This window comes from Magallana gigas, chromosome 6, assembly GCF_963853765.1.
Source record: "Magallana gigas chromosome 6, xbMagGiga1.1, whole genome shotgun sequence".
Classification (NCBI taxonomy): domain Eukaryota; kingdom Metazoa; phylum Mollusca; class Bivalvia; order Ostreida; family Ostreidae; genus Magallana; species Magallana gigas.
This window is the reverse complement of record NC_088858.1, coordinates 6,233,890-6,249,790: the sequence shown is the minus strand read 5'-3', so window position 1 is coordinate 6,249,790 and position 15,901 is coordinate 6,233,890. Positions and strand designations below refer to the sequence as shown.

The window sequence follows — 15,901 nt, the reverse complement described above, 5'->3', positions numbered from 1 at the left end:
ACTGAATTAAAATTTTCAAAATAGTTCAGTGGTAAGACACCTGTCTCTATCTGTCCAGTTTCACAGGTGTCTTTTACACATATTTGACACAGCAGTGGAAGGTAGATCGAATCCATCCACGTACGGTTGGCGTTGCAGCTTCTTTCCGGAAGTAAACAAATCCACGTTGACTGACACATAGTGAAATGGTGCAGACCATTGTAACACAGGTAAAACTCTATAATTTAACAAATGTATGAAGTTTGACATGTGTCACACAAATAATCAACGTTCATTTGTTATAAAAGTGCAAATCAAAAGTAATTTTGGTCGAACAGATACATCTAGACACGGTAAACCAGCTCGTCTGGATATTGCATGTGCTTTGGTCTGTTGGTGTTATCTGGCATACAAAACCAAGTACCCCTTAAATATTTATTTGTATTTTGGGTATCTTTTATGTGCATGGTTAGAACCCAGTCACTACTTTCTACACAACTTAAACCAAGTTCAAAACTGAAAATAATTAACAATCCACAATGTCAAAAGTATATAGCATTAAGACACCAATAAATGATGTAAGCATTAATGATACATTGTAATTATTTGAATAAATGATGAGATTTATTGAGTTAGATATTAATAAACAAAGTTTTAAGAAGATGAAGAAACTTGTATATTAGTCCCTGGACAAATTGATTAATAAGGTTGCTCACTATGCATTGTGTGACGGTCAGACCGGTTTGAATACCGGCGCCAGATAGCTCAGTTGGTAGAGCACCTGTCTAGAGATTCAGGGGGCCCGGGTTTATGATTATGATTATTATGATTTTAAAAAATTGATTCTGTAAATGTGAACAAACTCACCAGGTGGATTTAAACTCAGGATCTTGTGTTTACAAGCCTGATAGTTAAACCACTGAACTATAACAATATTCAGCAAAATCGATTGGTACAAACAATTTAACAAATTTTTAAACCATTTAAATCGCCATCTTGTGAATTAGTGTCTTAAAAATTATTGGTCTCTGTGTAGTGAAGTACCTCATAAGATGATGCTTGTAAATTGTGATACGGTCTTTTATTAATAGCAATAAATATGTTCATCAATGTTTTTCCCACTATTTCACATGAAAATTTATTGTTATTCATACATGCACGCGCGGACTACACAGAAATCTACACAATCCAAAGTATGACCAATAGTCTGTCTTAAGATATTTATGCAGCATATTTGGACTATTTTTAACAAAAATACACATACCCATGAAAGAAGTGCAATTGAAATAGATGAAAGGAAAAATATTCAAGATAATTTCATTCATACTTTATTATTTTCACTCATTAAAATTCAGAGGAACGAAAATACATTTCTTATAGAGATTTATAATATATTTCTCAATTTACAATTTTTCATCGTTATCATCCGGGTCTGTTGCAATACAACATCACATTTTCCAGCTTTGTATTGAAACCTGATAATCTAGAGAGGGCGTTTCAAAGGAGAAATCTTTTAATTTTTTCATACTTTGCACCCTGAGGTATTTACAATTATCGAGTAATTAAGCAAAGTGTGAATCAAGGATATCTTGGGATATCTTGGGACAGAATATACAGTTGTCGACGTAAGAATATACTCATTCTTCTAATTTTCAAAAACTTTATTAGATGCATTGTTTAGAACTAAAATGTCAACTTTAAGTCAAGTAGCTATAATTGAAAACTCCACAAACTTGACCGGGTTGACTTTAATTAGACTTCTATGTAGACTGTAGTTAACACCATGAGAACCTTGATATGTATCAGGCACGTAGCATCAGGGAGGGCCAGGGGGGGACCCACTTTTTGTCACAGTAAAGATTTTTCTTAAATTTACATATATAAAAGTGAATTACCAAGGAGTTCCCCCCCCCCCCCCCCCAACTTTTTGAGACCAAGCGTAAAATTGAAGTGAAAATGAAGAGGAAAATTTAAGTTAAAGGTGTACTACGCTAACCCCCCAAACCTCTGCATAAACAGGTTATGTATTTTTTCTGCAGTGCTAGCTTCCTTCATAGCCCAAATGTAGCACCAAAGTTTATATTTACCTCTACCTTTGGATCAATAGTTAAGAAAATATTAAAGGGATGTAAATATATTAAATGTATTGTATACCAGAGTGTGTGTACATATGATATATTGAGAATGTGACCATTGCAGGTTGACTGTATATTTTATTTGGAAAAAATACTAAATTTCTTAATAATGTGCAAGTTGAATTTCTTCTAAACATGTACAAGTGAGGTGTATAACTGCCCTTGTTGTTATGAATACTGCATTAGCATCTTATGATCTACAGAGCCGGGTCACATGGAGTTAATTGATACTTACTAGGCTGGGTCATCAGATCACACTTGATCTTACAGTGTGAGCTAAGTGTCCTTAATCTGGTGCTGTCACTGCTTGTTTTCCTATTGACAAGAGGAAATCTTGTTTTTTACGTCAAGTTAATGTTGTGAACATCAATTCAACCTATTACATAATCTTTTATATTTATCCAAACTTAATAAAATGAAATTTATATATATCAAATAATTTAATAGAATTATCAACAACACGATTTATTTATCAAAAACCTTGAAAACACTGGGGAAGCAAATTCATCAGTTTTAGAGAGAAATATTAAATTATTTTTCAGAAAGTCACACTGGTGACATGGAGAGCGGGATTACAATGCCCTCAATAACGTCCTTACCAAATTTTATTTGGGGGAAGGGGGTGTTTTGTTTTTGTCAGAATAAAACAATTGTAGAAGGTGTTGTCATTGTAGCTCATTCAATCTCTATTGTTTTTCTATTTTAGAAACAAACGTTTTACGAGTACCAGTAAATTATACATAAATGCATTGTCATTGGGAAAACCTGAAATAAAGTATTTATTTCTGTGACATTGGCCATTTATTTTTGGAGTCATGAAACAGCAAAACATTATAAACATGACTCTTTCACACTCCAGTGGGTACAGAAAATGTCATAGTAGTAATTGGTTTCAATTACAGTATATATAATTATGAATATGAAATAAATATCCAAAATATAAAATATAGCATTTAAAACTTGGTTTACAAAATTGAATTACATTATATTGTTTAGACTTCTTTATATACTTTTAGACTCATGATAAAGATTGACTGTGATCGATTTAACACCTGACTCATACAGCGTTTTATAATTGACACAGATTGAAGATTTAGAGACAAAAATCAGAGACTGTGATTCCCGATTACAAGTCATTGATGATACCCTCCGACTAAAAGAGCTTCAAGAGGCTGAGCGGTAAGACAAGTACAAATTTTTACTGTATATAATATATACCGGTACATGTACATGTATTTAATATACTGATTTGGCTCAAAATCACGTCTTATGTCAATGTTCTGGCATAGTTCTTAATTTTCATTTGTTGATACATGTATAAGTTTTGAAAAGCTCAAACATCCAACATTTGTTTTTGCCATGATAAATTCAAAAAATCCATAAAAACATTAACCTCAACACAATTTTAATACATGTATTAAACAGTGTAATGGATTTACGATGTCTATCCTCATTGTCTTATTATTGACTTTAGGATGTCAGCCTCTCTCTCTGGTCACAGATTACTTACTACAAAGCATATTGTTGTTCTTAAGGTTCTCTTTCTATCTTTAACAATTAGGCTTAGATCCTTAACATTCCAATATTTTGATCTAAACACATCCCATACAGGGAAGTGGTATATGAAAATGCCTGAACTAGATGGATATCTTATTGAACTCAAACTTAAATTCTTCTTTCTCTTTCTCTCATTTGCATACATCCTTATTAACAGCAGCTAGATATTCTAATGGAAGGTCATGGTGACTGAAGCCAACTGCTAATTGCTAATGTAATAGTAAAATCGAAAGTATAGTTTTAAAATACATTGTACTGGTATGAAACAATCTCTATCCCCCCCATCCCATTATGCAATTGAAAATTTCCCCTACATAAAAAAAAATCTTTTATAAAGAATTTTATGGAAATACTGGTAGTTCACCACTAGCAATTTGATGTTCCCATGATTTGATACAAAACAGCATGTTTGCAGAATTTAGTACTAATGCATGAAATATGGAATCTATAGAGTGGTGCATACACCACGACATCACCATTCACAACAAATATTTCCAACACGATCAGTTACATGGCTTGATCAGCACAGGAACTCTGAAAATAGTTGAATGTTTGTCCCACTATAAAAAAAACTACATCAGCAATATACAGGCAATTGGTAGGGATGTCACAGCTAGAAGACATCTCTGGAATATCATCCTTGTCATTTTCTATTTTTATTTTAAATACATGTAAAAAATTTTATTTTGATAATTAAAAATTGTAAGTAATCTTTTTGTTTTTCAATGTATGGATTTTTTAAAATAAATTTTTATGCGCTTTGACTCAGGGAAATGCTACAAGTTTTTTGACTGAACCAGCAATAACTGAACAATAACCTTGAAGACCTTGAATAAGTGTTTTTCTAAGTGTTTACTCATAATTGAATAACTATTATCCATTCAGTTCTTTGTAATACATTAATTACAATTAATTTGCCTCATTCAAAAAATGATCATTAAACTAAATCCGGTACAGTAAATTAAAAATTTGTATTGGTACAAGTCATACATGAGATAATTACATAAGCCACAGTATAAAATTATTGATGCTGACACAATTTATTGAAAATTTCAGACAGAGTTTACATGAAGAGGAAAAACAGATTAAAAAGAAGCTTACAGCATATGGTAATTGCCTGTTGTACAATTTAAAACTATATGCCTGTAAATATAGTAAAAAGACCAATGAATCAATGAAATTCTATCTTTCTTATTGCAGAGAGTAACTTGAAGGAACTTCGAAAAGAGAACAGGAAAACAATGCTAATGTCTGTGTGTTTGGTTGGAATGATGTATTTACTTTATAGCTGGCTGTGGGGAACTTGACTGTCTTTTATATTAGATTAATATGTGATAATATTCTTACATCAAACAGTCATTTTATTGTCATGCTTTTTACATATGTCTATATAAAGAATAAGAAATTCAGAAACTGTCTTTTCTTTATTTACGAAACACAATTTTTTATATAAACAGTTCATGTACTATATCATATATGGCTTTGATGATGCATAGGGTATACTGTATATCTTTGCTTTATTTATCCTTAGCTTAACTTTAATAGGAAAAATTGTGGTTATACTTTGAAAACGTTCAGGGATTGTCATTTTTAACGGGGTTTTCCAAAGGAAAAATCCAGTTATTGAAATGGGGAAAATGGCTTATATTACGAATAACTCCTGCAGTTTTTAAGATAGGAAGTTGTTCTTTTGCAGATCAATTGTACATGTATTAGAGGTGCCTATTGCTAGGATTTTGATTTCTGAAAATTTAAAAAAAATACTAGCTGTTGAACTTACCTAGTCATTTTTTGGCAAAATATTGTATATAGGGTACCCCTATTGTACGGATAACTCCTCCTACAGTATACAAGATAGGAAGTTGTTCTTTTGCAGATCAATTGTACAGATATCAGAGGTGTGCATATTGCTAGGATTTTGATTTCTAATAATTTATGGGGAAAAAAAATTGACAAAATTATTGCACATAGGGGTCTCAGTACTTCTCGAGATTGGTAATGATCATCAATTCAGGGTTGACAAATAAGTTATGGATACTTTTCACACAAAAGGAAACCTGGTTTGCTGTCACATTGACAGCTTTTCTCTTATTAATATGTATGAAATGGGTCTAAAACGATAGTGAGCTATTTGTTTTGAAATACCATATTTTATAACCACATCAAAGGACATGATGAAACATAGTCAACCTCTTATTTAACTCTCTCTTAATCTGTCTGTCTATAAAAATAATCACTTGTTCACATGTTTATAAGTAATGTAACCAAGTCACAATTTGTATTGTGATAATTGAAGCTCTCGTTATTGTATGACAACTACATACAATAGTCACCCCAGTGGATTATTAAGTATGTCTTGAGATCAATCATAATTGTATAGAGTTAAATGTTATTTATTCAATACGTAGCCTAAACATAATGAAATATATTTCATTGAAACAATGAAATAAAATGTTTACAACAATCTATTTATTTATTAATTTAGTAATTTTTTCATTATAATTTTATTAAACCCTTGATTCACATTTTCCCCTGTTCGCCATACAACATATACTATACCTCCTTTCAGCTCAACAAAAGGTTTCAAGAGTTTTTAAGAGTTTTCCGTGAAAATTTTAAGGAAACAATTTTGATGAAAAAAAAGAAAAAACCGTATGAAAAACCACAATATTATTTGATTGATCGATTAATTAAAGATTAAAAAAAAACATAAAAGCAACCACTATTAATATATTTATCTATTGAAATTTTACAAATCATCACCATTTTTTAACTTAAACAAATTATTTAATTTTAAGATTTCCTCTTATTGTCATAAACAATTTCCCCCAAAAATTGGTGTGCTCGCCGTTTTTCTCAGATGCAGCTTTGTGCGTAATTTTTCAAGGGCAATCAAAGTAGGTAAAATTTGCAGAAATGTACGTTTCGTAAAAATCTTTATTGACTGAGCTTATAGAGATCTACAAATTAAAGCACATAATAAATTCCTGTAATGTTTCATTAAAAAGCTTATCTATCTCTGATTGAATCTGGAAGATACTTTTTTCGTCCAAAGAGTTCAATTGGTGTTAGTTTGTCCTCAAGTTAAAGGGACCTAGACACGATTTGAGCTCCAAATTTTGAATTTTATTTTTCCGTTTTTAATCTTTAGAATGGTTAATATGGGTATTTATAATGCTTTGTCAAAATTTGAAAGTCAAATTCTGAGTTATAAGCAAGATACAGAGTTTAAAATTCTTTGTTTTATAAACAAAGCTCAAGCCTCGTTATTGTTTACATATGTGTTATATTGGCATAAGTTTCAGTAAAATGTTGCTTTCTTCTATTGGTAATATTATTTATGAACACATTGAATCAGTTTATCTTGTTTTCCATGAGTGATTTTGTCAAAGAAATGATAATTCGATACTTTGCATTATTTGTAACAAATATAAGACTCGAGCTTTGTTTACATAACAATGAATTTTTACATCTGTATCTCTCTTATAACTTGACTTCTTCTAACATTCAAATTTTGGTCAATCATTCAAAATCCGCAAGTAAACCATTTGATACATAAACAAAAATTAAAATTTGATCTAAAATCGTGTCTAAGTCCCTTTAAAAACGAAGCAACTTTATAAATGCTGATTTTTTTTAAAAGCATATTATGCCGTGTTCCTAAATGTGTTCTTAAAACGGAAGAATAACATTGATTTGCATCTTGAAAGATGAACAACACAAGGACCAAAATAGGATATCGTAAGTTCATCTACCGCATTACTTTTCGCATATTGCACGGAAACTAGAACATCCATCGTGAATGGAATTTTTGCACTTTAACCACCATCAGATTCTGATCATTGTAGGAGATGGACTCAATAGCTAGTGTAAGTCCAGCTGAACCGTGTAACGTGAGAACTTAAGTGTAAGAAATGCATTCACTGAGAATGTATCAGCAACCTCTGACGTAAGCCGATGAGGTCGGCCAATGCTCTGTTTCAACAAAGTTGCGACCAGTCGGGAATTTCCGCTGTTACGTTACAATCCGAAAGGCAAGAGGGCTTAAATATATGAAGTGCAACCGGACATGCACTATACAAGACTGACACACTTTGTAAGAACTCGTTGTTAAATTCGAACTCCTGAAAAACCCTTGTACATCAACACAGGAAGCAGTCGGACTGTATCGTAAACACACGCATATATATACTCTCTGATCCCTCTTAATTCTTAGTACAGGGACCTCTTCACAAGGACACACAAGTGACAACCAACAAAAAATAAATAAGAACATATAGTGATGAATATTGAGGCGTGGAACTCGGAGTTATCAGACTTTCTCATCGGGAACAACATTGTGTTGGGACTTTATCTTGTTTTAGGGGTTTTCGGAAATGGTCTCGTTCTATTCATTTACTTGGTCCGTATGTCAAAGAACAGCGATGACCGTTATTTTATCCCGTCCCTCGCGGGAATTGACGCATGTGCGTGCGTTGTTGGATCGTCGTATGCCCTCGCCCTGAACCTGTTGCCCGTGAGGTTTCCTGGTGATATTCTTTGTCGTGCCCTGTGGTATTTCAGCCAGACGACAACTATTTCAGGAGGAACTCTGCTTTTAGTTATAGCAGTTCATCGCTATTTGAAAGTTTGCCGCCCTTTCATCGGAAAGTGGTCGCTCAAGGTAAAGAGACTGGTCGTGCTAGGAACAGTTGCGGTCGCAGCAGTTTTATCCATTCCAACGATTTTCTTTTACGGAGAAATTAAAGTAACTAGCGACCGATACAGTGTGGAAAACACTTCTCTGGTGGGATATCGGTGTGGCAACAAGGGCTCTGCGGGCGCTCTTTTTGGATATAATGTTTTCTTATTTATTTATGCTGTGACGGGAATAGTAATTATCACAATCTGTTACACCTTTATTGGTAGGTCTATTTACAGTAAAGTCATGACCTACAGAAAGTCTCTAAGACGTGTGAACGTTGTACCTCGACCCGAACTCTCGGTCTCCACTGTGTCTGACATCAGACGGAGTAAGAACCTTGAAAATTGTGCTACTAACGATAAAAATGGAGATCACGGATACCAAGAACAACCAATCGAACGCACGCGAGTGAGTAGTAACTTTTTGAAACCCCCTGAGAAAGAACTACCAAAACACATTAAAAGGAGGTCGCATGAGCTCGTGAGGGCCAATATTCCAGCCATGAAGAACCACTTTCAGCATTACAAATATTCGTACATGTTTATGACGATTACAGTTGTGTTTGTAATTGCTTACTTGCCTCGCATTGTCATCATGTTGCTCGAGTCGATTTTCGTACAGACGTTTTGGCTTAAATCAGACTCTGCCATTGTAGGATTATTATTTTTGTATCGACTGTACATTCTGAACCACGTTGTCAATCCTTTCATATATGGATTTTTTGACGTCAAGTTCCGACACGAAGTAAAATATTTGATTTGGAGACGTAAAAACAAACCTGTTCATCCAGACAGTCAAACTGGTCATTAGAATTTCATGCGCGCTAAATAACAGATAATATCAATATATAATATTGACAATATTATTGTAAATATTTGTGCTTTTGTTCAGTATATGATGCAAACTATGGTTTTGTCTTTTCAATTTTAAAAGGTGCATTATAAAGTTTGTTCCCGTAGGATGTGTTAGGTTTTGCAATATATGCACACAGATGTACATGTATGTACATTAATATGCAAGGTTTCTAGTTTCTGTCTATGCAATATATATAAATTATTTTTTTCATTTATATTATTTCGTCAACTAGTCACGTGTGCATTATGTCACGTTTGAAGTGGCTGCTTAGGGACTATAGTGTTATTTGTTTAATTTATAACTTGCCATGTACTTTGTTTTCAACAGTTAACAAAAATGTCCGAATATTTAGTATTAAATTAAAATAGTTGTGTTTAATTTGAAAAATCTCCGGGGTTTTTTTAGAATAAAGAACTAAAAGTATCTGCTTTGAACTCTAATCCAGCAAGACCCGACTGTTGTTATGTTATGTTATATGAATGAATAAATCAGAGTTATGATAGATTATTAATGTATTGGAGTGTCACGTATTCACCTCGTCTCATTTGGGATTACGCACTCCTCTATGTGCGGTTACAGCAACAGGGGATATATATAGGGCATTGTTCAAAGCCATGTCATATGGACACTCAAATTGTTTTAACTTCACAACGAATCTTAGAAACTGCACGATCGTATTCGATTCTTCTATAATTTACACCGAGTTCTTTATGAAAAATGAACACGATATTTAATCAAGCGGATTTCTTCCATTTCTTCTTCGATCTTAATTTGTTTAAAAAATTAATACATACCTTATTTATTTTTGTTTGTTTTGTTCAACAAATAAAGATGGGGAGTGCCTTTGCAACTCTCGAGGAATTTGTTGTTGGGAAGGTCTATGTACCGGTAACCAAAAGAAACGTGACAATAATTTGTATAGGGGGAGCCGTCCAACAATCTACGTGTCTTCAAACCGTGTTTTACAAAATACACGAAAATTAGTGCCCTCGAATATAGATGAAAGCATAGTAAAAAATTGAAATAACGAAATCCACGATAAAGGCAAAAATGTCATGGACAGTCAAACTTTTTTGAAATGAATACTAGGTCCCCTTCCCTTTTCGGTAACATGTTCTGTTTTGATTAATTGTAACTACACGGCATTTTTGGACGTCATGATATAATGAGGCGTTTTGCTCAGACTTACAATGTTTGTAACTTTCGCCATCAGCCGACAACCAATGTCGTTATGTGAAGCAAATTTGCATAAATCGTATACTATTAAGTATAGTAAGCTTGCATTGATTTGTAGAAACCCGGCAGTATCTCTTTTGTCGCTTCTTAATTCATGAATACTACGAACAAAGCTATAAAAACACCGAATATATAATTGAAATGAGTACAAGCACAGTAAGATTTAAGAAATGAAGATAATAATTTTTCTATTGATCGACGTATCAAAGAAAAAATTGACCGGAAAACTTCATCAATGCGCGTAGCACATTGATGAAAAAGTTTTCCAGTCAATTTTTTCTTTGATACGTCGATCAATAGAAAAATTATTATCTTCATTTCTTATCATTTAATAAAACATTTCAAATAAAAAAATGTTAAGTGTCATTGATCAAAAATGTAAATAATGTAAATGAAGCGGCGCGTATGAATACAAAACAACAACAGCAACAATATTCAAAATGGATGCACCTTCAGCTGATGTAGAGCTACTTAGTTGAATTAATGGATTAAACACAAATAGTGAGTTAAAATCTGAACCGGCTGAATTGAAAACAAAAGGAAAATACATGCGATAGCTTGTGATATTATTCACTGTGCTGAAAAATTCGTAATAAAACTAGTTAGCATGTGAGATCGCTGGAATATGCAACTGGACATAACCATCCAAGGAGAGGCGATCGTGGACGAAAATAGTTGATATGTCGACAAAGAATAGTATGTATAAGCGACTTTTGTAAACGTTGTGGTAACTAGCTAGCCAGTGATGTACTTAAATGGTATATCTGCCGCTTGGAATGCGCCGAAGGAGTTGATGCATTACTCATAGCTTTTCTTTACGACGCTTATTCTGATGACCGATCATGTACGTGTGTAAATTAAAAAAAATATAGTTACCAAATTTGAACAGCAGTGTTACCGTGAAAGTTTATAGGCCTATATGTTCGTTATAATAATATTCCTGGAAAAGGAACAGCCAGCCTCGCTGTAAATGTTGATTGATCTCAAGCAGACGAAATCGTGAGAAGACGCTTAATTTTCTATTTCGTGAATCAAATAATGTGTTTTATTTATTTCTGAAGGTTAAACTTTCAAGTTTTTGTATTCACAAGGTTGCATTTTGTTTGCTGACAATAAAACAGACACAACTTTACATTTTGTTGACAGTGTTTATCTTGGAAATTCCCGTTCTATAAATAGTGTTAGATCAGAACAGTTTAGAAAAGTAGATCCGGCAAAAATTTTATTGATGCAGGTATCAAAGAAATTTTTCAACCAATCAAAAGCGCCGATATCTCATCAAACGAATAAATATTAAATGATTTAACTTTCTTGAGAACAACTTTGTAAGACTTACGAACATTCGAAACGTAATAAGGTTGGGGTTTTGTGCATGCTCAAACAATCGCATCGCACTGTTTGACAATTAAATTGCAGAACTGAAAATTTATATACATGTATACATGTAAAAAGAAATGTTTTCAATGTCGCGACAGTGTGAAATGCGTTTCAGATTAAAAATTATGTCAAGTAGTCCACCTATTTAATTGACAATACCAATTTGAACGACAGCATAAATGTACATGTATATGAAAACCACATTTGTAACAACATAAAACGAACTTGAAGGTCCATCAATAAAAACCACAATTCTTAACCATTCAACCACGGCAACAACAATACGTCATGAATTTAATTATCAACCCTGAAATGTAAATCGATAGATTGCAACAAAAGAATATAGATAGAATATCACAGTCTAGTTGTTCAACAGAACGTGAAATGCTGTTCAAGAACTCGGCACGGCTGGCGCGGGTGGAGATTTCTCTTCAGCCGGTGGTGCTGACGTCACAATCTTCCTCTGGAGAAACATCCACATCACCTTCTTGAATGTGAGTGACCCAAAACCCCCAATGCCGTCAAATTTCATAGCAGGCGTGTCCAAGATTTTCACCAGCTCCCACCCAAAGGTGCCAAGGTGTGCCAGAACGGGTTCCCATGCCGGGCTAGTCGTGGCGGTGGTGGTTCCTATTCCGCCCGTCATTTTACCGGGGGCGTTGTACTCCACCATCGTAGCCTCGTATTGAGGAGTATTGTCATTCAGTTTGGATTGCTCTTTCTCAAAGATGAAAATACAGTTCTGATTGATGGTCATTTTGGAAGTAAAGAAAGCATTATCTCTGAAAGCGGAATTGTTCTGGTCCATGAACGTGTCTACTAGCCTCCATCCTGAGCCCAAGTATTGTGACGTCACTCCGACCCAGTCCATCTCTACCTGCCATTTTCCACCCATCGCCATAGCCATGAGCCACGTGATCTTCATCGGGATGGTCACGCACTGATAAACGTATCGGGTGGGCGTCGGGTTTCTTGGAATCTCCATAAAAATGTCCACTCCGAGGACTAAAATAAAAAATAATACCGTTTACATTTACATAAACGCACAAATTTATACGTGTCAGAGTTTCATTTTTTTATGTAAAAGAAATGTATATTTAAGCTTTATCTACATACAAGGCATGATTCAAGAAACTGCCAGGGGTTTACGTCCCCTTGAACAAGAAACACCAAATATTCATTCTTGAAAGATCAATATGTGTTTCACCCCCCCCCCCCCAAATAAAAAAACCGAAAAGCAAATACAGTATGTTCTAATCATGATAATAAGGGGAGAAATTAACTTACTCATTTGTGGACTCTGTCCAAAAAAGCAGACATTCATGGCAGCGTTTCCGCCAAAAGCTCCTGCCGCTGCACTTGTGGCCCCTGGCTGGCTCACATTCTGAGAGTTAAAACCCGTGATCGTTACACAGACAAGCCTGGCACCGTTAGATGCCTCATTGACTATAGTCTGAAATATGTGGTTGGTGTCAGCAGTAGAATTAGAATCGCCGAGGCGAAAGAGTCCGTATGTAAACACCGTAGATGGTAGCACGGATTTCAGGACCTTAAGCGACCACTGCTGGGGCAGTTCGTCGTCCGGTAATTTCCGGCAAATCCCTTGGTATTTGTGCGTCTGTTGGACGTTAGCGGTGACGAAGCCGCTTACCGTCAATGACGCAGGGATCACAGAGAACGTCAACAGACGGAAGCCCATGTCATACAGCGAGCCGAGAGCGCCGGTATATACGCTAACGTCAAGCGTAGTCAAAGTCATGCCCTGGGTGGGCATGAACCCAAAATCGCTCTGAACCACATATGGTATCATGTAGTTTTCGAAGCGGTATTCACATGGCTGGCCCAAATAAGGGGGTTGAGGGGGCACCCCGGGCACCGTCTTTGGCGGGGGTGGTTTCGACTTTTTACTTCCCCCTGATCCCATTTTGAAATCCTTGTCCTGAAAAGAAACAGAGAACTAAGAATTTGAATTTTAAATGTACAAAGTGTAACTTGATCTTTCAGCACAACGTTTATTGCAATATTGTCCACTCAACAGATAAAGGTATATTTAGAACCATTTTAACAAGACCTTTGACTTTCGGTTGGACGTAGCTATCTATTTCTTTCGTCAAAACAAGTTAAAAATGACGCGGTATCAAGTGAAATATGTCCCGATTGCGTAGATTTAGCCCAAAAGCCAGACAAATCTTGTCGATTTCAAACAGCCATGGCTGAGTGGCCAGCAATGAAATAGACAGGCCTACGTCATATTGCTGTTTGACACAACTACCCAGTCCAAGGTCTTGTTAAAATTGTTTTAATAGGGTCGTGTATGAATATTAGCAAGCTATTGATGTTCAGCTTTACTGTATTTATTTTGTTTTCTGTCAATAAAACCCACTCTGTCTAATGCATCAAAATGTTAAAAGTGTTCCAAAACTAATGAAAACTGCGTCTTTCCAACACCATAATGATGCATCTATGTTAAAATTTAAAACTCGATAAAACTTTGCAAAATGCATAGATCATGTTTATAATAAATTACTAGTACACAAGTAGTTTGAATATACCGGTAGATGTTTGTTCTATCGAGCGATCCGAACCAAATATATGACAACGTACCTGGCTTTTGAATTACTTCACCTGTGTTCGTCCTGATACCTCGGCCACAGCTGGGCTGTCCTTGAGTCCGACCGGGTGATTTTGAAATCGCTGATCCAGTCTTCCCGTTATCACCCGGTGTTGTTTATCCGTTGCGTTGGAAATCGTGTTGCAATACCGTATCTGATGAACTAGGTCGTAAGGTCGGCCATGCACCAGTGTTCACGGCATATACCCGGCGGCCATAGCGCTCAGAGCCAATGAAAATAAAAATCGGTGACAATGAACGAGACATAAATAAATCATTAATGGCTAACTGGAACAGATGATTGCAAAATTTCTGCTATTGTCTTTTTAAGGTCATATTAATATATGTACATGAATATGCAGGACTGGTCGATTCTCCGGGATTTGCAATGGTTTGGATGCTATCAAATAAGCAATTACTCTGTATATGAAAAAAAAAAGATTAGCTTTTTATATTTGGTCGCGTGAATCTCTATATTATAGTCATAGACTTTATAGACTACTTCATGAGAAGGTTTTTTTTTTATTTGATAGAGAAGAGGAGTTGAGATGAACTTTGCAGTACAAATAACCCGGATATTGTAACTTCGAACGTGTTGAATTAAAATTGAAATTATCCATTGATAACGCAGATGAAATTGTGATTTCCATTAAACATGTTAAAGCAAGCACCTAACGTTTACCTCATACAAAATAGTGATCCCTTGTATATTTGATTAAAGATTCATTATCATTATATGGTAATGGTTAATGCTGAGGGAGACTGTTCAACATTGTTGTACGCAAACGGTATACTTTAAACAGTTAATAAATAATATTTCATTTTTCTCATATCCTAAACTAAAAATTAAAAAGCATTTTTTTCAATTTAGTTACTCGTATAAAAGAAGAACTTAGCCATCATAACGTGATACTGTCTTGTTGTACAGAAATAATGTATTATCTCTTCATTTTGAGTGTACATACAGTTATAATTCAATAAATCAGTACACTAGTGTCAAAATAACGTTTTTCTTAGATCTGACGTTTAGGAAAATGGATAGACGGGTAGGATGGTGGTGGATATATTGGTCATTTTAATGCACATGTGGAATTGTGAATAAAATGAAGTTTGTTGGTTCTTGTATTAGGACAGGACTCTATTTAATAAGTATGTATCATGTAGGTAGAGTATATTAATATTTTTTTCATGTAATTAATCTCATGAATATAATAATGTGTTAAAACATGGTTTGACTATTATTATCCATCCTCCACCCCAACCACCCCCCCCCCCCCCCCCCAAAAAATGTCAAAATTGAATTTTCACTTTATCAAGTGTCAATAAGCATTGTGATCTAGATCCCTTTGTTAGAATCCACACTCTGTCTGTATAAAACATATTTTTGTATATCTATATGTAATTAAATGAAATCTGGTGTGATGGTCTTTTTTTTTAAAGAATATTTTCCTTTTCTTTTCATTCTTT

At 34.6% G+C, this 15,901-nt stretch overlaps 3 protein-coding genes across 3 annotated transcripts; 2 read left to right on the top strand and 1 right to left on the bottom strand.

Moving 5' to 3' along the window:
- The first annotated feature begins 75 nt into the window (after positions 1-75).
- On the top strand, positions 76-5,084 carry LOC109621159 (coiled-coil domain-containing protein 167). The gene is made up of 4 exons (XM_034462173.2): positions 76-209; positions 3,199-3,293; positions 4,728-4,780; positions 4,872-5,084. The coding sequence occupies exons 1-4, from the start codon at positions 186-188 to the stop codon at positions 4,976-4,978; spliced, it is 279 nt and encodes a 92-aa protein (XP_034318064.1). The 5' UTR covers positions 76-185; the 3' UTR covers positions 4,979-5,084.
- Positions 5,085-7,485: 2,401 nt separating this feature from the next.
- LOC136276199 (cholecystokinin receptor-like) lies at positions 7,486-9,634 on the top strand. The gene has a single exon (XM_066087516.1). It carries the CDS (start codon positions 7,954-7,956, stop codon positions 9,163-9,165), a length of 1,212 nt encoding a protein of 403 aa, XP_065943588.1. The 5' UTR covers positions 7,486-7,953; the 3' UTR covers positions 9,166-9,634.
- A 2,312-nt stretch (positions 9,635-11,946) lies between these two features.
- Positions 11,947-14,672, bottom strand: LOC105347915 (uncharacterized). The gene is made up of 3 exons (XM_011457167.4): positions 14,428-14,672; positions 13,111-13,762; positions 11,947-12,828 (listed from the first exon to the last, which is right to left on the bottom strand). Exons 2-3 carry the CDS (start codon positions 13,745-13,747, stop codon positions 12,215-12,217), a joined length of 1,251 nt encoding a protein of 416 aa, XP_011455469.3. The 5' UTR covers positions 13,748-13,762; positions 14,428-14,672; the 3' UTR covers positions 11,947-12,214.
- Between the last annotated feature and the right edge of the window lie 1,229 nt (positions 14,673-15,901).